Source organism: Prionailurus viverrinus, chromosome A1 (genome assembly GCF_022837055.1).
Source record: "Prionailurus viverrinus isolate Anna chromosome A1, UM_Priviv_1.0, whole genome shotgun sequence".
NCBI lineage: Eukaryota > Metazoa > Chordata > Mammalia > Carnivora > Felidae > Prionailurus > Prionailurus viverrinus.
Window position 1 is genome coordinate 141,330,439 of NC_062561.1, and position 23,020 is coordinate 141,353,458.

General features: G+C 39.8%; 1 protein-coding gene across 2 annotated transcripts in view; it reads left to right on the forward strand.

Annotated features, from left to right (window-relative positions):
- IQGAP2 (IQ motif containing GTPase activating protein 2) overlaps positions 1–23,020 on the forward strand; it is a 298,358-nt gene that overhangs the window by 40,008 nt on the left and 235,330 nt on the right. For both annotated transcript variants that reach the window (XM_047859837.1, XM_047859848.1), the window contains exon 2: positions 9,035–9,134. In XM_047859837.1, the coding sequence (XP_047715793.1) occupies positions 9,035–9,134 (100 nt within the window). The remainder of the gene's footprint in view (positions 1–9,034; positions 9,135–23,020) is intronic.

Sequence of the window (23,020 nt, forward strand, 5' to 3'; positions counted from 1 at the left end):
CGTTGGCCTCACCCACTCTTGCCAACTCCGCTCCCTTCCCACCTCAGCCATTCTGTGTCCTCCTACTGCTCCCTGTACTGTTGACATAAAAGAATAAAAATACTTTTTCTCTCCTATAATAGGGTACCTCCAAAAGTTTGCTAAAAACTAAACATAAGCCAAGTGTTGGTTTATAAGAACAAACCAGCTCTGTAATCTAGCTCTGAGACCTGGAGCAAAGCACTTAAACCATTTTAGTCTTAGTCAAGTGGAAGTAATTTTTACTTGTCCATCTCTCTGATGGGGCTCTTAGAATGGTATGAGATAATTTTCATGGTAACACTTTATAAATGTACAGGACTGCTATGAGACAGAAGAGCCTGATTTAATTGGTTCAAGTCCTGCTGCCTGATATTGGCCCCGTGGGTGGTGTCACATGATTTCTCATGGGTCTGATTTCATGCAGACCTGAAATGTGTGGACTGGTGGTGATCTTCATGTCCTTCTTATAAACAGAGAAACTTCTTGGTCACGATAACTAGCCTAAATTGTGTTAGCCCAAAAATCAGGTTGAAATGTATTCTCGATCCGTGACTGTATTGTCAGAATATCTCCGTTTGCACGGTATGATCCATTTGAGAGCTCAGTTTTTGGCATAGTTAGAAAATTGACTGTCCTGAATCATGTGTTAATTCACACTCACTAACAAACAGCATATGCTTGCATTGATAATGCCCTTCTGTTCTACATCATAGCCTTCTAATTGAGTCTGTTACATTAAACTTGTCTTCTAAATATACGTTCAGATTGAAAGTCGGCTCCTTAGTATATTGCTAGAACAGTGGGATGCTTCCACCTTTTTTTTTTCTCTTTAATTGTACAAATTTGCCTTTATGTGAATTGGCATATTAGCGTGACTTACTGGTGCTGAGCCATTTCCACCTCCACCATCTGAAGTCGCAAAAGGAGTTGGCTACTCCTTGGCTTCCTTTTTCTTCCCCCGTACCATGCTTTTCTTCATCCTGTTCATTCTGTTGCCAAATTCTGCCCTTGGAAAGCATCACTGCCTTTTTCTGTCTTGTCTCTAATTCAGACTCAGGAGGTTTCATGTCACACAGGCATGTTGGAGCCGCCTTTTCATTCTTCAGATTAGGTCCCCTTCCATTCATTCCATTTCACTCTGGGCTTACCCTGTCTGTTGCCTCAGATAGCTTGTCACACCCAATCGTTTAGGCAGGTGGAGCCTTCAGACAGAAGATCCTGGCATTAGTCGTCTTCCTGTCTGCCATCTTTGTTTGAACTTGTGTGATCTTTTTTCCTCATTAAGCCTATTAATATTTGTTGCCCATTTTCAGTGTCGGTGGATCCTTCTCTAAAAGTTATGGAGCAATGGAGCGATTAGTGCATGGAAGGCATGCTTCCCAGCAGAATTGGCATTAAGGCTTGTTCCTCATTTTCTTATTTTTCTGCAACTGAACATTAAAACACATTTAATCTTCCATTACTAAAACGGTACGCATCAGTGGTATGGAGTATCTGGAAAATGTCTATGAATCAAAAAAGTTGATGAAAAAACCCCAGCTCACTCCTTTTAAGAACAAGTGCTTTAACATTGGTATTTCCTTGTAGGCATTTTCCTTCCCCCCCTTAATTATAGTTCATATAATAACATAACCTTATATTATTTAAGTTACAAATATATACCCACTATATATATGTACACATATATACATATGTATTTATGTACATATATATATACTGAATATATATGTATATACATATATACTGAATATATATATACATCCAGTGTGTGTATACATGAGAAGAATTCAAATTTTGCTTTTTTTCAATTTATGTACCACTCTATGTATTCAATTCAGATACATTCAGTTTGCAAGTTATATCGGAGATATGCACTAAAGGCAGAGTGAGGGGAAAATTGAGTATAATCAATTATCCTTGAAAAACTAGATGATTATCTGTTGTCTTTATTATGCATATCCATAAACTTTATATTTTATAAGTTATTTAATAATTGGTTATATTATAGTTTAACTGTAAAATATTTTCTTAATGTTTATTTTTGAGAGAGAGAGAGAGATGGAGTGTGAGCAGGGGAGGGGCGGAGACAGAGGGAGACACAGAATGTGAAGCAAGCTTCAGGCTCCAAGCTGTCAGCACAGAGCCCCACACGGGACTCGTACTCGTGAACTGTGAGATCATGACCCGACCTGCAGTCCTGTGCTTAACCAACTGAGCCATCCAGGCACCCCTAACTATAAAATAATTTAAAGTATATGTGATTTTTAAAAAGTATCCGTAAAGTAGCTTCATGGGGCAGGTAGCATTATTCCCATTCTACAGATGGTGAAACTGAGTGTCTAGTTAACTGATCCATGACTGAATGTGACAGTATTATAGGCATATTTTACCCCACAGCCACTTCCCTTTCCACTCACCCACACCTTTCCATCAGGTGTCTTTGTCAGTGTAGTCAGAAACTCGCCTTTTGCGGGGACAGAGGAGTAGAATAAAGGAGGGTGCCTGAGATAAAAATGTTTGATTTTCTCCGGTGTGTTCCCAGCATTTATTGATCATATGACTTTGCTTGTGTGTTACATAAGCAGCGTCACTGACGTGTTTGTTTTTGTTTTGCTCTTGTTATTGCCCTTACGTTCTGATAAGTCTAATTTGGCATTGCTGAATAGTATCTTAATATTTTTCCCTTCGTTGGACTATCTTTGACATTACTGCATCTCTAAGAAATAAGCCTCTGATTTTACTTTCTTTACTCATTCAAAATAGCACTAATTTATATGGCTTACAGTAGAAAGGAAAGAAAGTCACATAAATCTATTTGCTGACTAGTAAGATATCAGTAATACCATTAAAAACACCCTCAGAAAAGCCTAATGGCTGCTGGGCCAGTCATCAAATGGATGCAGGGAGGCAGTGACGCTTGAGTGTAGTTGAAAGACCACTCAAGAGTGGTTCAACTCAAGTGAGTTGAAAGACCGCTCAAGAAAGAAGAGTGTAGTTGGAAACTTTGGAATCAGTGTTGTTTGGAATCCCAATTCTGCCGTTTACCTGTCTTCATGATCTTTGAATTACCTAACCTCCCTGATTTTATTTCCCACTAGAAAAGTACACATCCAAATTCCTATCACAACGGGGGAAGCAGGGACTGAGATAGTATATGTAACATATCTGGCACGTAGAAAGTGCTTATTAAGTCTTAGTCCCTTCCCTCCACTACTTTTCATGTATGTATCACAAATTTATGCTGATTAGAGAAATGCAAGAAATAATGCATGCACATGGAATGTGCAGGATAAACACCTATTCAAAACCAAGAGGTTGTTTTGTTTTCCTGCACTTAGCCTTGAAGTATTTGTGATTTATTTTCTCTTAATAGTAAAAGAAAAAATAGACCAAGACTCAGTATCCTATTGTCTTCTAAAGCTCAAACAGCTTTGTAGAAATCTGATACTCTGGTTTGTTTGGGGTAGTTTTTGAGAGAATAAGGACAAGGTGTTAGCAGTGACTTGGTACTCCCTGAGAGCAAGCCCAGGGAGCTGTCATTATGTAACCTGCTACATCTGTTTAACAATAATAAAATATCATTGTTCGCATTGGGGTCATTAAAGTTAAGGTAAATACCTGCCTCCCTAAATGTTCATTATCTATAGAGAACAGGGAGAATAATTTTAGGACTAGTTCTACCTAATAGGAAACATTTGCACTGACCATCTTAAGCATGAAAAGTTCATAGACAAGTAGGAGTTGAATTCCTTTCTCTTCTTTTCAAATAGTAGAATCTCATCCAAACTAAAGGTTTTACAATTCCTTCTGTAATTTTAACTGTTGGAGCTAAAAATTTTAAATTGGCCTTGGAAACTTGACAACCCTTTCTTCCTTACTGAGATCTGTTGCTGAAGTGTGTAGGAGCAGACAATGAGCAAATGGAATTTTCCTCGTGCCTACTTGGTAGCAAAAGAAGTGGTTTTTGTCCCTCAAATATTTTTTTTATAACAGTAATTAATAAATCCCCAATCTAGGAATCCTTGCCTTTAATTCTTCCCCTGAATGGAGCAAAGTCCTAGATAGATCCCTCCCATCCCAATCTGCAGGGTGGACCTTAACAATCTCTATGTCCTGCTTTGAATTTGTAGATTATATATATATATATTTTTAAAAGTGAGACATTCTTTGGGTTTGTACAGTGGACCGACATTAATTTTACTCTCTGTGTGAGAGTTAGAAATGAGGTTCTGTTCTGAAAAGGTGTGCGGGGTTTAGAGATTCAGGTTTGATAGAAACAAATGGCATTTTAAATGCTCAAGGATGATAACATTTTTGTGGGAAACACGTTTGGAACTTTTTGTATCAAAGTGGGATCAAAGAACCCTCTTTCATATGCAGGGCTTAAAGCTGTGTACATTTAAAGCATATTTGCAGAAAAGGATTAAGCATTTTCACAAAGCCTGAACTGTTTTTTTCTTTTTCCTGAGTAATTGTGGCAAAGAAGTTCCCTAAGTCTCCTGAGCATTAATAACCTCACTGGAAAAATGAGATTAGTGTCTGGTTAGACACTAACTCGTGTAAGTAACCTGTGTTGTTTCGAGTGGTTACTCTTTCCTCACATAGGAAATTCTTCTTCCAATGATTAGCTGGAGATTTGGGGTTTTGGCTTATTAAAGGACATGACCACAGTCCCTTATTAAGGGAAGAGACCTCAGTCCCTTACAACCTTGTCTAACATGAATATCCTCTGAAGTTGTACATTGATACATAACTTGGGAGTTCTTAGAAATGTGTGATAGGGGAGAAGTTCTAGGAAAAGTGTGGAGGACGGGCATTGGAGCTCACCTTCCCTTAGGATCTGGACAGTAGGGCTGTGTTACCACCAGGGCACTGGACTTAGTAGGACTAAACCTGAAAAGGACACAGCCTTTCTGCTCGCGAGCACAAAGCTGAGCACATCACTTCAGCAGCTTTTATTGAGCATGTACTATTTACCTGGCACTTGGTAGGGATGGATGAGTTACGAACCCCTGCACTCAGTGTCTCATAATTTTAGTGACTTGATAAAACTTCCACTGTTTTTAACACGTGGCATGGCGCTCTGTACCATTATTGAAGATTCTTGACCTCAGAATATGCCTCAAGTTACTAATAGCTTCAACCTCAGGTTTGCCTGTTTTTCAAAAGAAGATTAAGATTAGGGAAGTTGGATCATGTGATCCTTAAAAGTTTAAGATGAGCTAGCTGTGAAATACTTCAGGAAGCATCCCGGTATGAAGCCAGAATATATCATGGGTCAAGTTTATTGAGTGTTTCACTTTATTGGGAACTTTGGACTTGGGGTTCTCTCATCTTGGTATCCCAACCCCTGTCCCCTGACCATTTTAGGGTCTTGGAATCAATTCTCTTATCTCTAGTTCCTTACTTGGGGTATACATCTCTTGGAAGCATTCTTTAAGTTCTGAGAATGGGGAGATAACCATTTGGCTCTACTCTCCCAGCTAAAAACTGGACCCAAATCTTAAAAGGTGGTTCAATAGACATTTGAGTTGAATTACACATTTAGGACTTAAGATTCTCAGGGTTCCTTTCAGAAATTTTGAGTCACCCAGAATAACTGTATATAAAATGCTAAAGTCTAGCATGTTTCTATGAATTAGTGCTTCATACCATATTTTTAACTTGTTTCCCCTTAAAGGGACATGTTTTAAATAATACCATTTCATAAAATAGAGGTTCCCAATCCTGATTTTTGTGATTCTTTTTTAAAAAAAAATTTTTTTTAATATTTATTTTTGGAAAGAGACAGCATAGATGGGGGACAGCAGAGAGAGAGGGAGACACAGAATCCGAAGCAGGCTCCAGGCTCCGAGCTGTCAGCACAAAGCCTGATGCGGGCTTCAAACTCACGGACTGCTAGACCATAACCTGAGCCGAAGTCGGACGTTTAACCAACCAAGCCACACAGGCACTCTGATTTTTGTGATTCTTGCAGACCTGCTCTCCACTGGAGGGAGTATATCCCTACCTATCTTTTCTTTTAAGTTTATTTATTTATTTTTGAGAGGCTAGGGGAGGGACAGAGAGAGAGGGAGAGACAATCCCAAGCAGGCTTCACACTGTCAGCAGGGAGCCTGATGTGGGGCTTGATCTCCTGAACTGTGAGATCATGACCTGGGCCCAAACCAAGAGTCAGATGCTTAACCCACTGAGCCACCAAGGCACCCCCCCCAACCCGACACACACCTATCTCAGCATCCTGCAGTTATGTCAAACTTACAATTGTTTAACTCTAGTAAAGGCTTTTTGAGGGACTTTGTGTATCATAGTTGTCACTGTATATCCAGTCTGTACAACAGACTGACACAAAGCAGCCACTCAAATATCTGTTGAACAAGTGAATGGATTTTAATACCAAGGAGATGGTGGCTTTGTTGTGTCTATGTGTGAAGGGAGCAAGTAGGGTAGCTGAAATTATCAAGCGACCAGGCAAACTCCTTAATGAAACAGGTCTCTGGGCTATTTTTACATTAGATTTTGTGGGTATTCTTTGGAAAATAAACTCAAGTTTCTTTCCATGACTTAGAGTTCTACTTCAACACCTTCTCTACCAACACTTACTGTGCTCCTTGGATCTCTGAATAAGCCCCATAATGTGATTGCTGTAGAATGTTAGTGCTTTAAAATGCCATTTTGGAGCCAGCATCTGCTAATGTTATAAGAGGAATTTTGTGAGCTGCTAATATTTCTGGAAGTTCTTCACAATATCTTTGTGTCTCTTAGGGTTCAAGGCAGCAAGTGAAGATGAACTTCAGAGGAAATGGCAGTTAGTCAAACTGTTTTAAGGTGAAAGCCATTCTGAAGGCACTTAAATGGTCTGCTCTTGGGTTTGGCAGTGACCAGAACCTGTCCTGTCCTGGCTCACTCAGATCTAGCAGCAGCACGGCACTGGGCAAGGGCAGGGGCTGCTGTGTTCAGGGAACTGGTTTCTAGCCCTGGCTCAGCCATTGACCCAGCAAGTAACTACATGCCATCCCTTTCCCTTACATGACCGCTGTTTCCTAGAAGGAGGCAGTGTCTATTTCTCAGAGTGATTAGGAGAACCACAGAATAACATGGAAGAGTGATTTATGGGTGGTAAAGTCATGCTTAAGTGAATTAGTTAATCAGTTCCATGATGACTCTTTAAATGGCAGTGTTATTATCCATGCCTGTGTTTCTTATCAGAAGTTGCTACTTGGTAAATGTTAAATAATGCAGAAATAGTTGCAGGTAACCTCTGTGGTCCAGAAGGATCTACTTTTGCTGTGATTAAGACATTTTCACGCTCATAACCATAACATGTGCTTTGACCATACGTCACGAAGGAAAGAAGGTGAGGCTGAAGTGGATGTGGTTGAAAGGGCAGTGGCCAGATGTGTGACCCGGTGGGCCAGATCAGAAGGGAAGGAAGGGATGTGTTAAAGGAAGCCCCACGAGGGCAAACATGTTTTGTTTTGTTCACTGCCCTGTCCCTGATGGTTTGGCTCATGCCTGATCCATAGAATCTATAAATTAAACATTAGGTAAGTGAGGTGTGTGAAATGTTACTGGACTTGCTCCATCAGTGACCATACCCTTCTTGTATTCGGGGTAAGTAGGCAAATAAAACTACCCACATAGATATTTTAGAGTCCTTGTGTTAATCATTCCTGATGAGAGATTGTGTAGCATATATTCTGTGGAGCATGTAGCTTGTGCAGGGTAGTGAGCTGGGCATGGTGAGAACATAACTGTGTCTTGTAGGAGTTGACTATGAAATGAAACGATATAGGAGGTGCCAGGAGAGAGCACATTTTGAGTGGGAACAAACAGGGGACTTTGGGAAGGAAGTGATGATGGAGTTGAGCCATCAAGATAGGCAGAATTCTATCAGCTGGGGCCGATACGTTGGGATTGCAATTTAAGGCTTTGTGGCATATATGTGTGTGTGTTAATTCAAACATTAAGTCTTCCCTTTGGATGGGGGTGATGTCACAGTTTAAGAGCCTCTCTGCAGCTCTCCTGGACTGGTGGATTCTTGCATGGCTTGTGGAAGGAGGTGGGGGGTTGAGGCCTCGGGACCAAGTACTGCTAAGGCTTCTCTTTCCTCCTGGGTCGGTTTGTTGAGGTGGAAGGAATTCATAGCCAAAAAGGAAGGTGGCAGTAAGAATGTCTCCTTTTGAATGTGACCCCTGCACTCATACTTAAAAGTTGGGAAGGTAGCATCATCATGCAGATATATACTAGGAGTTTTATATTGTTTTCAAGCTTTAATGTATCTGAAGGTACTATGAGATGAAAATGTTCTGTCAGGAATGGAAAACCGTCTTTAGACTGAAGTTAAAATGAGAGATTGGCAATCACGAGGTGTCCGGGGATGACGTGTTAGGAGCCCTGGAGGTGGAAGATTAGGTGATGATATGTGGGCATGCCAGGTACCTTCTAGGAAAACTTGGGATATGAAAATCATAATTTGAGAAGTGTATTCATTATGGAGTGAGGGTCAGCTCACTTAACAAAGGCATTTTTTCAGAAATGTTTGTTGTCTGCATGGAAGGAACTATGATAAATGTAATGGGGACATGCAGATGAGTTAAGAGTCTTTTCCTGCAAGGAATTCCCATTTCGTAGGGGGAGATGTGACTGAGCTTCTGTGATGAGTGATGTAATAAAAAGGTGAACCAAAGTGCTGAGGAAGGTAGATGGATCCTGACTTGCAGATCTACAGAATTTTGCTTGAGAAGATGTAAGACACGGAGGTGGGAGAATGGCTTTCCAGGGCAGAGGGAAGGTGGAGAGCAGAAGCACTCCAACCTAAAATGTGGTGTTGTGGTCCTGGCACACAGAACTGCCTGGAAGGAGTTCTCAGAAGGAGTTTTCTGATGTTTAAATATCCCTGTCTCTTAGTGTTCATTGTTGAATTGCCTGTGTTTTTTCGGGTTGTTGTCTCAAGTGTTTATTTGATGAACACTACCCTTAAAAGTAATGTGATGCTTTCCTCTATTTCTAGCTATTGTGGATGATGAAAGGCTCTCTGCAGAGGAGATGGATGAGAGGAGGAGGCAGAACATTGCTTATGAATATCTGTGCCATCTAGAGGAAGCCAAAAGGTAAGATCCCAATGCAGTCTGTGTACCTTCTCCTGGATAAACTTTGGGATACTATACTTTTTAAAAAATGTTTTATTACTTATTTTGGAGGGGGGGGGCAGAGAGAAAGGAAACAGAGGATCTGACATGGGCTCTGTGCCAACCGCAGAGGGTCCGATGTAGGGCTTGAACTCAGGAACCGTGAAATCATGACCTGAGCCAAAGGCGGACGCTCAACCAACTGAGCCACCCAGGTGCCCCTGGGATACATACTTTTAACCACTCATTTGCAGTCTTATTGGTAGCAGTGTAAGTGGAGAAGAACCACCTGTATTTTTGTAAATGGTCAGGCGGAATTGAGAAAAAGTTGCTGCCACAGCCAGGGTCAAGGCCCTAGGAGGGGAGGCAACTATTTCTTTTTCTTGCTTACGTTCTCCCAGGAAATCTCTGGGCCAATTGCAGATTATTTCAAATTCCTCATTTCACTTATTTGGAAGTGAGGGCACAGCAAAGACTTAAATCAACTTCTTTTTTTTTTAAGTTTTTAATTTTAATTCCAGTTTTGTTAACATACAGTTAGTTTCAGGTGTGCAGTATAGTGATTGAGCAATTCTGTACATTACTCGGTGCTCATCATGATGAGTGTACTTGAACTTCCTTTTCCCCAGAGCTTCCTCAGATATTTTTGTCACCCCAAATGCCAGTAATTATAAATACTGTATAGGACAGTATCATTTTGAACTGAAGTCCATCGGTCACTAAGCTAGAGAGTAGGTTTATGACTGCAATCTCCATTTAAACATTGGGTTCTCTGAGGAGAAAGTGAAGATAAACTAATTTGCCCTTAGGCCTCTGTATCGGAGGAACCACAAGAACTTTGTCCTGTGCTGGGTGAATACTCCAATGCCCATATGCCATGAATTACATTCTGATTTAGTGCTTTGTGCTGTGATTGAGTAACAGTATCATTCCTTGGACAGATGGTATGTTCTAGCTTTGTTAAGTATATAGAAATAAACATTGGGGTAATGGTCGTTGGTGTTAATGATCTCTAATCACTGTTAAGTAGCTGTCTACAGAGCTGGAGGAATGAGGCTTTTTATCAAGTGCTGGGTGGAAGAGAATTCAGTGACACATGAACTAATTTGGCCTCAGAATCACTTGAAAGGGGATTTCTCAGGGTTGTTTAATAATTTAACAGTGTCTCGTAGCTCTAAGCTCTGAAGAATACTTTTAAAGATTCTAAAATATGTGAAGTTGACAGGTGGCAGGTCACTGAAGACTCAATATCAGCCTAAGATTATTAAAAACAGGCTTTTAGTCAAGTTGTTGATAATAAAGTTAGATACGGAGAGTGGCTCATAAATATTCCAAATAAACATGCTTTCAAAGAAAAAGTTTAGGAAGAGTAACGAGAAACTTTCTCCTTACACACATGTTGAGTTCTAAATTTTTGCCTCTTAATTTTCTAAATGAGAAGCAGTGTCCTACTGGGGAGAGGTCAGCTGACTGGATTTCCTGGTCCCAGCATTACCACTTAGGAGCTGTGTGACCTTGGCCACATTGTTTAACCTGTGGGAACTTCGGTTTTGTCTCCTCTGTAATGGGATGATAAACATGTTAGCACAGTAATGAGTTTTTGTTGTGTCATAAAATAAAATGCGTAAATTAGGGGTGGCGGGGTGACTCAGTCGGTTAAGTGTCCGACATCAGTTCAGGTCATGATCTCGCGGTTCATGAGTTCAAGCCCCACAGTGGGCTCTTCACTGACGGTGTGGAACCTGCTTGGGATTCTGTCTCTCTCCCTCACTCTCTGCCCTTCTCCCACTTGCATTCTGTCTCTCTCAAAATAAAAAAAAAAATCTAGGAGTTTCTAATGTACAGCTAGATTTAAATACTACTTTAAAAAATGCATGAATTAAAAAAAATAAATAAAAAGGATGTTAGTGCCACCTGCCCTACCTCATGATTCCCACCCCTGCCCCTGCTCTAAAAATCACCTAAAATATAAAAGGCAAAAGTGTTCTGTAAACTTAATAGTGCCTGTTAGGTGTATGGTGATAAGTATAGTTTTCTCCTGAATGTATTGAATGTATCAATACAGCTTGACAGCTTGTCACAGTGTTTTCAAACCTTTGTAGTTGAATTTTGTTTTAGAGAAGTCAGAGTAACAATTAGCCCAGGTTTTTTGAAGAAAGTTTCCTAAGAATAGTTTCATTGAAAGAAAAGACTATGAAATATACAACTTTTCCTCTAAGATGACTTTATTAGTTTATTTTACAAGAAGAGATTAGGTGTAATATGTATTTATGAATCTTATTAACATCTGAACATTTTTGGTGACTTTTAGGGAACCTGATTTTTGGAAGTGGAGTCTGTAAAAATGTGGCCGTTAATAGATACATATTAATATGTGAGCCATGATTTCAGAAAGCATAGTACACAGAATTCTGATGGTCCTAAACTCAAGAAATAAATGAAAGGGTGAATTAGTCTCTGTCCAAAAAATTCAGAGGGTTTGGTACATGATTCTTTTACAATGCTAATGCCTTAAGAATTTGTCATATTGGGTTTATTATAGTGCATGCATGTGCAGGTGTTCATGTGAGTATGGTTGGCTTAAAAATACTGAGTTTCTACTAACTGGTAAACTTAGAATGTGTAAGCTTAGCCAGGATCTGTCTCTAGTTCAGCTCAGAACTGATTGGGTGTACTTAAACTAAAAATGTGTAGGTTCTGTTGTTGTGCCTCTTTTTGGTTCCAGAGGTAAGAACTGGAAGGATGTGTTTGTATGTTCTTTTAATTCAGAATTTTTGAAAACTCAAAATTGTAATAGTCTGTTACATCTTTAACTTTGGCTTTATTAATTTCAAGATTTGTGATAATTAATAATAAACCATTTAAAAGCTACATCATTCAGAGGAGATATCACTACTAACAGAAATAAAAAGGGTGATGTACTACTATGCCAACAAATATATGTAGGATAACCTAAATGAAATGGACAAATACCTAGAAAGACATAAACTATCAAAACTGACTCAAAAATAAATTAACAATCAGAATAGACTTAGAACAAGTAAAAAGGTAAAGTTAGCGAAAAATTGCCTGCTTTTCAAAAAACATGTAAGAGGAGGGAACACTTCGCAACCCATTCTACTAAGACCCATTTTTCCTTTGATACCAAAAGCAGACAAAGATACCTCAAAAAAATGATAGACCTACATGCCTTATGAGTACAAATAAAAAAATCCTCAACAAAATACTAGCAAACCAAGTCCAGCAACATAAAGTATCATATACCACTAAGTGGGATTTATCCCGGGAATGCAAGTTTAGTGTAATTCAAAAATCGATCAAGACATTTTAATGGGAAAAACATCTTTTAACAAATAATCTTGGGCAACTGGAAATAGTCAAGCATAAAAATGAATTTGGATCCCTATCCCATGCATAATCTAATCGAAATGTGAGAACCACAACTACAAAACTCCTAAAAGAAAACAGGTATAAATACATGTGATTTGGGGGTAAGTAATGGTGACATTTCACCAAATAAGATACACATGCACCAGAATAGGACAGGGGGTTAACATCAGTTGTTAGGGAAATGCAAAGCAAAACCACAGTGAGATACTACCTCACACTGGAATAGTTAGAATAGAAAAGACCAACAATATCAAGTGTTTGCAAGGATGAGGGAAGGTGCTTGTTGAATTACAAAATGGAGCAGCTACTTTTTATAACATTCTAGGGTCGCCTAGGTGGTTCAATTTGTTGAGTGTCTACTCTTAATTTTGGCTCGGGTTATGATGCTAGGGTCATGGGATCAAGTCCCCTATCGGGTTCTGCACTGAGCATGGAGCCCGTTTAAGATGCTCTCTCTCCCTCTGCCTCTCTCCCCCACTTGCACACACTCTGTAAAATAAAATTTCAAAAAATGTAAAACATTCTGGCAGCTACTTAAAAAAATTAAATATGGAATTACCATATGAACCAACAATTCCACTACCAGATATATGCCAAAGAAACCTGAAAACCTGTGTGCATGCAGAAAACCTGCACACAAATGGTCATTGAAGTATTACTCATGGGAGCAAAAGGTGGAAACAACCCAAATGTCCATCTACTGATGAGTAAATGAAATGCGATATATCCCTACCATGAAATACTATTCATCTATAAAAAATGATATTAGCAAATCACATTCAACAGTGTATAAAAAGTACTGTATAAATCACAACCAAGTGAGATTTATCCCAGGTATGCAAAGCTTGTTTCATATTTGAAAATCATTTAATGTGATCTATCACATCAACAGGCTAAGTAAGAAAAATTACATGATATGTCACTGTATCAGTGCAGAAAAGGCACTTAACAAAATCCAAACTTATTCAAGAAAAAAATTCTTAGTTAACTAGGAATCAAGGGGGGGAACACCCTCAGTTTGAGAAAGACAGTGAACAAAAAACATGCTAAAAGCAAACATCATATTTAATGGTGAGAAATTCCAAGCTTTCCCATTAAGATACAAGGCAAAGACCTTCCTTCTCACCACTCCTTTTTCAACTTTGAACTGGAAGTTCTAGTTAATATAATTAAAAAAAGAAAATACAGATTGAAAAGGAAGAAACAAAACTGGGTTTATTCATAGATGACATGATTGACTATTTTAAAACTCTGTAAGAATTTTTTAAAAATTGGAACTGGGGCGCCTGGGTGGCGCAGTCGGTTAAGTGTCCGACTTCAGCCAGGTCACTATCTCGCGGTCCGTGAGTTCGAGCCCCGCGTCAGGCTCTGGGCTGATGGCTCAGAGCCTGGAGCCTGTTTCTGATTCTGTGTCTCCCTCTCTCTCTGCCCCTCCCCCGTTCATGCTCTGTCTCTCTCTGTCCCAAAAATAAATAAATGTTGAAAAAAAAAATTAAAAAAAAAATTGGAACTAATAAGCAATTATAGCAAGATACAAGATTATATGTAAAAGTCTATTGCTTTCCTATATGTCAGCAATGAACACGTGGAATTTGAAATTAAGAACACAGTTCCATTTACATTAGCACTCAAATGAATTATTTAGGTATAAATTTAATAAAATATGCACAAAATGTATATGAGGAAAACTATAAAACTTTGATGAACTAGAAGAAAGAACTAAATAAGTGGATAGATATTCCATATTCATAGATAGGAAGACAGTATTGCTAAAATGTCACTTCTTCCCAACTTGATCTATAGATTCAATGCAGTGTCAGTCAAAATCTCAAGTTATTTTTTGCATATTGACAACCTGATTCTAAAGTTTATACTGAGAAGCCAAAGACCTAGGGGCACCTGGGTGGCTCAGTTGGTTAAGCATCTGACTTCGGCTCAGGTCATGATCTCATGGCTCATGAGTTTGAGCCTGCATTGGGCTCTGTGCTGACAGTTCAGAGTCTGGAGCCTGCTTCAGATTTTGTGGCCCTCTCTTGCTCTGTCCCTTCCCCACTTGGGTTCATTCTCTCTCTCTCCCTTCCTCCCTTCCTCTCTCTCTCTCATAAATAAGCATTAAAAAATGTTTAAAAAAAAGAAAAAAGAAAAAGACCTAGAATTGCCAACACAATATTGAAGGAGAACAAAGTTGGAGGACTGACACTACCAGACTTCAAATTTAATACAAAGTTGCAGTGATCAAGAGAGTGGCATTGGTGAAACATTAGGCACATAGATCAGTGAAAGAGAATAGAGAACCCAGAAATACACCCTAAAAGTATAGTCAATTGACCTTTGACAAAGGAGCAAACCAATACAATGGAGCAAAGATGGCCTTTTCACCATCACCAAATGGTGCTGAAACTGGACATGTAAAAAGTGAATCTAGAGTTTACACGTTGTACTCGTCACAAAGTATACCATTATACCCTTCACAAAAAAATACCTCAAATGGATCACACCTACCTATAAAAAGAAAAACTGTGAAACTTTTAAAAGATAACAAAGGAGGGTGTGCTTGGGTGGTTCAGTCATTTAAGTGTCAGATCTTGATTTCGGCTTAGGTCATGATCTCCCAATCAGTGGGATCAAATCCCACATCAGGCTCTGTGCTGACAGTGCAAAGCCTGCTTGGGATTCTCTGTCACTCTCTTTCTGCCTTTCTCTCTCTCTCTCTCTCTTCAAATAAACATTAAAAAAAAAGATAACAAAGGAGAAAACTTAGATGAAATTCAGTATAGCAGTGACTTTTAAGATAGAGCACCAATGGCATGAAAGAAAAAAAGTGAGTAAGCTGGATTTCATTAAAATTAAAACTTTCTGCTTCACAAAAGGCAGTGTCAAGAAGATGAGAAGACAGTCCACAGGCTGGTATAAAATATTTGTAAAAGACCTGTCTGATACAGAACTGCTATATAAGATATTTAAAAACTCTTAAAACTAAAGAATAGGCTAAAAACCTTAACAGCCACATCTCTGAAGAAGATACACAGATGGCAAATAAGCATAGGAAAAGATGCTCCACGTCATGTGTCATCAAGGAAGTGCAAAATAAAGATACCACTGTACAATTATCAGAATGGTCAAAATATGAAACGCTGGCAACACCAAATGCTGTGAGGGTTTGGAGCAACTGGAACTCTCATTGCTCATGGAAATGCAAAGTGGTATAGTCACTTGCAGTTTGTTAAAAAAACCAAGCATACTCTTATCATGCTATCCAGTAGTTGTGCTCTTATTATTTAACTGATGGAGTGAAGTCTTAGGTCCACACAAAAAACTTGTGTATGGATGTCAAAAGACTTTTTTAATAATAGGCAAAAGTTGGATGTGACCATGATGTCCTTCAGTAGGTAAATGAATAAATACCCTGTGGCATATCCAGACAGTGGAATATTATTCTTTGCTAAAAAAAATGAGCTATCAAGCCATGAAAAGAGGTACAGGAACCTTAAATGCATACAGCAAAGAAAAGCCAATCTGAAAAGGCTGCATCCTATACGATTCCAACTATGACTTTCTAGCAAAGGCAAAACTATGGAGACAGTAAAAATATCAGCAGTTGGGAACGGAGGATGAACAGATAGAGCACAGAGAGTTTTTAGTGTAGTGAAAATACTCTGTATGACACCACAATGATAAATGTCATTATACATTTGTCCAAAACCAACAGTGAACCATTATGTAAACTGTGGAATTTGGATGATTATGATAGGTTCATCAGTTATAGCAAATGTAGGTTCGTGTAGGCTAATCAATTATAACTAATGTTCTGGCTCATTTGGCTGAGTGTGCAGCTCTTAATCTTGGGGTTGTAAGTTGGAGTCCCACGTTGGGTGAAGAGATTACTAAAAAGAAAACCTTTCAAAAAAGTGAATTAATATACTGATACAGACTTCAACCTGAGTGGACGCTGAAAATATACTGAGGGAAGGAAGGCAGACACAAAAAGCCACTTATTATATAATTCCATATATATGAAGTGTCCAGAAAAGGCCAGTCCATGGAGACAGATGGTAGACCATTGGCTGCCTAGGCCTGGGAGAATAGAGGGGATGGAGAGTGACTGATTATTGTATAGTTATTGTAGGAACAAAAGTGTTCTAAAATTGATTGTGGCGATGGTTGCATAACTCTGTACTGAAAATCACTCAATTGCAGACTTTAAAAGGGTAAATGTATGGTATATAAGCTGTACCTTATTAAAGCCATTACAAAGAAAAGTTCCTTTGACCAGACCAACTTGGAGAAGTGCTTAGTAAACCTGTTAAATAAGATTAAGCGGTATTCAGTAGATAAAATGAGCATAGAATGTATGCCTAAGATACATGGGTTCTAAACACTGTTGATTTTATAGTTTCTTGAGCACCCACCATGCTTAAACTGGTGCGGTAGGGTCACTTTGGGGGATGGAGATCAGGCAACTAATAATGTGCTCACAGAAACTGTTCAGTTAATGCTTTTACTCATGAGTTTAAAATTCTGTCCTTCACTTACATTTGCTCTTTTGATCTTTCTGTATGTGTGTGCGGGAGTATCTCCCTGTTTCCAGCTCATCATTCTCCTAAATATCTCTTCTATGTTCACCTCTCTATCCCACCACGAACCTCGTGAAGCCTTCTCACTTCTCTTGCTAGATTACTGCAGTGCTCTCTGACTGGTTTCCTCAACCCTCTTGCCCCTTTAATCCTTTATCATCTGTATCATAGTCAAATGAATTTCTTCAAAATTCTCATCTGTTCTGGCCAGCCCCATTGAAAACCACTCAGTGTTATTGCAATTCTCATAGAATAAAGACCAGACTCTTACAAGGCCTCATGAGCTTTGTATGGTCCAGTTCTTACAGCTGCTCCAGTTTCATATTGTGCCCCCTTCCTTATTGCTCTTTTTCCAGCCACATTGACCCCTTTTCCATAGGACCTCTGCATGTGCTATTCCCTTCTCCTGTGTATCTATTCAGGCTCTACTGTCTTTAGATTTTAACTCCCTTTTTCAGGGAGTCCTTCTTTGGCATGGCCCATCTAGGTCAACTACCCCTATTATAACATGACATCATATCTGTCACATAGTTGAATGAATTACTTAATGCTGGTATTGGCCTACTATCATTTGTTCACTAATGATGATTCGTTGTTTTTTCTGTGTGTTTTAGTTTGCCTGGAGGTAACAAGTAGGATGTGAATTAGATTCGTGGTGGACAAGATTCTACATGGTGTGCCAGGACTGCCAGCCTAAAGTAAAATTTAGTCTTTGTCTCAGTGGAGAATTCTATGTTGTAGTTAGATGGTACAAGTTCTTCCTGCCATTTATGTGACCCAGTGGGTTATGAAGCTGGGAATCCGAGACAGTTTGATACCACAGGGAAGTAGAGGTGACCCAGAGAAGGGCATAGAGTATTTTTCAGTGAATGAATAAATGACTGAATGAACGAAGAGAGGAAGAGATAATCTGTATTATTAAGACGACTTGTAGCTGAAATTATTGCTCATAGCTGATAAAATTACAACATCTGGGCATATGGACTTACTAATTAAGTCTCAAAATACTAATATTAATGACCAGGGAAAATACGAAAGGCATTTTTTTAAGACCAAAAAAGATAGTTGCTTTATAAAGTGGCTCTTGGGGCGCCTGGGTGGCTCAGTCGGTTGGGAGTCCGACTTCGGCTCAGGTCATGATCTCACGGTCCATGAGTTTGAGCCCCGCGTCGGGCTCTGTGCTGACAGCTCAGAGCCTGGAACCCGTTTCAGATTCTGTGTCTCCCTCTCTCTCTGCCCTTCCCCTGTTCATGCTCTGTCTCTCTCTGTCTCAAAAATAAATAAACGTTAAAAAAAAATTAAAAAAAATAAAGTGGCTCTTGATCCTGTGTTTATCCACAGGCTAACAGGTTTACATGACGTCACAAAGAGCCAATCATAATTCTGTTGGGAGTGCACATAACTATGTGTACTAGTTATCCATGACTGTGTAATTAATTACTCTAAAACTTAGCAGCTTAAAACAAAGAACATTTATCTCACAGCTTTTCAAAGTCAGGAATCTGATTCTAGTTTAACTGAGTCCTGTGGCATTCAGTCTGTCATAAAGCTTCAGTCCTCCTAGGGTCCAAGCAGAACAGATCTTCCAAGCTCGGTCATGGTGTTGGCAGGATTCAGTTCCTGACGGACGTTTGGACTGAGGACCCCATTCCCTCGTTGCTGTTGGCCACAGGCTTCCCTCAGCTCCTTGACATATGGGCCTCTCTGTGGGCAGCTCCCAATATGGGAGCTGGCTTTCCTCAGTGAGCAAACAAGAAAGGGCCAGTAAGTTGGAAGCCAGAGCCCTTTTGTAACCCATTCTCAGAAGTGCTGTCCCATAGTTTGCTGTATTGCAGTCATTAGAATCAAGTTAGTAAATCCAGCATGTGTTTCAAGGGGAGGAGATTCTAGAAGGGCATGAATTCTAGAAGGCAGGAATCACCAGGGTGATTACAAGCTGCCTTCTACAGGGTATATATATATATCCTTTTGCAATTGACCCCAGAAAAGAGGGCAGGATCCTCTTTATTAATGTCAGAGACCAGATCAGAAATTGGATGGTGTCTTGGTGTAAATGATTATGGTATTAAGGTTATTTATGCCTGGATAGTTTAAAAAGATTTTTTTTTGAAATGTATTTATTTGAGAGGGAGAGACTGTGTGTGCATGTGCGCAAGGGAAGGGCAGAGAGAGAGGAGAGAGAAACCCAAGCAGGTTCTATGCTGTCAGACGTTTCACTGAATGAGCTACCAGGTGCCCCTATAATCTTGAATTGTGAACTATTTGGGACTAAGCTTTTCATTCCTCTGCCATTTTAAATAATACTAAATGGACTTTTAAGTTTTCTTTTCAGGTGGGCCCGGGAGACTGTCTTGATCATTTCTTTGCTGTAGGGATTTTGCTGAAATGGGACCGTTCAGACAAGTCTGCTACTCCTATGGGCTTTGAAAGTTTCTCTCTGATGCCAGAAATCCCACCCTTTAAATTAAAGGAGTTAATTTCCTAAAAAAGAATTTCTTCTGCTGAGTAGATTTCATATTAACTTCTGCAAAATATCTTTGAATAATGAAAATAATTCCCTTTTAAGAACTTCATTTCTTTAGTTTTGTAGGGCAACTGTGAAAAAAATCTAAGATGGAGAGTTCTCTTTGGGAAAGTCTGGATCGAGGAAGGGAAATCAGACTAGAGCTCTTAGGAAGAGCAGGGAATGGGAGGGGGCATGTTGGCAAGAGAAGGAGAGGGAATTTGCAAATTATAGTTGAGCAAATAGTTATGAATGGGGCTGCTGTTGTATGTTTCCCAAGGAAGTTCCTGATATATTTCTTTTTTAAGGAAGGGGAAAACACTACAAATCTGGCATGCTTACTTTTTCTGTCCTACCTCGGAAAGTAAACAGAGCAAAAAAGCCTTCCCTTGGTGATGGGCTTGTTTAGAAATATTATCTTCAAAGAGCTCTTTATGTGAGCCAAGCTGTTCTTTGTATTAGTGACTCCGAGGCAGTTTCATATGTGCTCTGGAAAAGAAACAAAAACACGGTGTGATTCCTTTTGTGTCAGTGCTTACAACTCAGACACCAAAAAGACAGCTCATTGATTAGATCAGGTTCTGGCCTTACCTAGTAGAGAGGTAGAGAATCATACTTGAAAGGAGAAATGCTTCAAATGTTTAAGCAAGTGAGGGCCATGAATATGGGTTTGCTTAACCCTGAATATTTGTGATTTCTTTAAGAAAAAGAATCTTATGACTGGGGAGTGCTTTAGAGAATCCATTGGATTTCTTCTACAGGCTTGGACCTCACTGTTTTCCTAAAGATGCTGCCTATGGCTTGCTCATAAGCGATGCTAATAGAAAGTAGGAATCTAGAAGGAAATATCTTCCTTGGTCATCAACCCATTAAGGGACATGTTGTTGCTCTCTACAAAATGTTAATCAAATATTAAGGAATTCTTAATTGCATTTTCAAAACATAAATAGTTTTTATTCTTCTATGGTGATTCTGCATTTCCCCCTTCCTCCTTGTTCTCTCCCTGGCTCTGATCACTCCTCTGTGTCCCAGGGAACAAGAAAGTGTGGGGTCGCTCCATGCAGTGGCTGACAGGCTGGTGGGGCAAGGGGCACAGCTGAGTCGAGAGCGGGGACCCTTTTCAGGGTCTGGCTCCTGGGTAAGGGGAGGGCCTGCCTTCCAGGAGTGTCCTGTTTGGATTTGCTTACCAGTCAGCTTGCTTTGAGAGCCATATGCCACAGGTCGAGGACCTTTTTGACATCCTGGGGCTTGTCCCCCTAAGGTACGTATCCACAGTAGGCAGACAGAGTAACCTCCGAGGAGAACTAGTCATCAGGGTTAGCCATCAGGGGATAACCACAGACAAGAGGATAAGATGAGACGTGGTCTTTTTTTTTTTTTTTTTAAACACAAAGAGTACATAACGGGTGGGGGGTGGGGGGAGAGAGAGAGAAAGAGAAACATTCTTGAGCAGTCTTCACGCTTAGCACAGAGCCCAGCACAGGACTTGATCCCATGACTCTTGGATCACGACCTGAGCACAGGCTAAAAACAGCTGAGCCACCCAGGCACCCCAAGAGGTGCTCTTGAGGTGGTGTCTCCATGGCAGGCAGCCCAGCCTTCCAGGGCATGCTGCTTGCAGCTAGGTCCTCAGAGGAAATGTTGATGCTGAGGTCCAGCTGTGTGGTAACCAGGGATGGTTCTGTGGAGCTGCAGTAGAAGGGACATTTGTTAAGGACATAAAGGGAGAAGCCATACAGTTTCACAGGGAACTATATTTGAGGGACAAAGGAGGTTGGGAAGTCAGATGCGTTGGGGAGGATCCAGGCATCACTAACCTGACTCAGACACACATGTTGTATGGTCTCCATCAGGCAAGCCTGGGGTTGGAACACATAGTTGAGAGACTTCTTTAGTTTCACATATTTTGTGTCCTAGCCTTGGGGATGTATTGGGCAGATGCCAATCAGGTGTGAGCCCACAAATCAAAGCTTAACTCTTTAGCGTGCCGGTATTTTTAAATACAAATAATCAATATTAATCCTCTCTAGCCAAAGAGAAATTGAGCAACTGATATTTGATCCCAAAGTTTATATTAGTCTTTCAAGCTCTTTGAAGTTGGAGAGCTGGGAGAGGTTAGGAATTTTCCATGATCTCAAACATACTTTACTCCAAGGGTTACCAAGTGAGGGTCCACTCACCAGACACACACAGGGCCCAAAGCATTCAACTTACACAGGGTTATTCCCATCTTATAGATGGCAAAAACAAGTCCTGGAAAAACCTAAGGAATTTTTCCAAGGTCACAGCCAACAGACAGATAAATAATATTCCAACCCAGCTCCTTCTGATTTCATAGCCAATTGCTTAAAAACTAACACAGTCTCTTTTCCTTCTTTTTTTTTCCCTTGTGTTACTTGCTTTTCTTTTTTTTTTTTTTTCCATTTTTATTTTTTAAAATTTACATCCAAATTAGTTAGCATATAGTGCAACAATGATTTCAGGAGTAGATTCATTAGTGCCCCGTACCCACTTAGCCCATCCCCCCTCCCACAACCCCTCCCGTAACCCTCAGTTTGTTCTCCATATTTATGAGTCTCTTATGCTTTGTCCCCCTGTTTTTATATTATTTTTGTGTCCCTTCCCTTATGTTCATCTGTTTTGTCTCTTAAAGTCCTCCTATGTGTGAAGTCATATGATGTTTGTCTTTCTCTGACTAATTTCGCTTAGCATAATACCCTCCAGTTCCATCCTAGTAGTTGCAAATGGCAAGATTTCATTCTTTTTGACTGCTGAGTAATACTCCATTGTGTGTGTGTGTGTGTGTGTGTGTGTGTGTGTGTGTGTGTGTGTGTATATACACAAACATACCATATCTTCTTTATCCATTCATCCTTCAATGGACATTTGGGCTCTTTCCATACTTTGGCTATTGTTGATAGTGCAGCTATAAACATGGGGGTGCCTGTGCCCCTTTTATCCTGTGGATAAATGCCTAGTAGTGCAGTTGCTGGGTCGTAGGGTAGCTCTATTTTTAGTTTTTTGAGGAACCTCCATACTGTTTTCCAGAGTGGCTGCACCAGCTTGCATTCCCATCTTTTCCTTATTTCTTAATGTGCTTTAGTCATGTCATTATTTTTTTTTAATTTAAATTCAAGTTAGATAACATATAGTGTAGTATTGGTTTCAAGAGTAGAGTTTAGTGATTCATCCCTTGCATATGATACCCAGTGCTCATCCCAGCAAGTGCTCTCCTTAATTTCCATCACCCATTTAGCCCATCACCCCACCCACCTCCCCTCCACAACTCTCATTGGTGGTCCTGGCTTTTAGGTTCTAGATAGACTAGCTTTGTTCTAGGTCTCGATCAGTTTTCACTGCTTGAGCTTTGGTGGACTTAGCACAATATGACCATCCGTTGT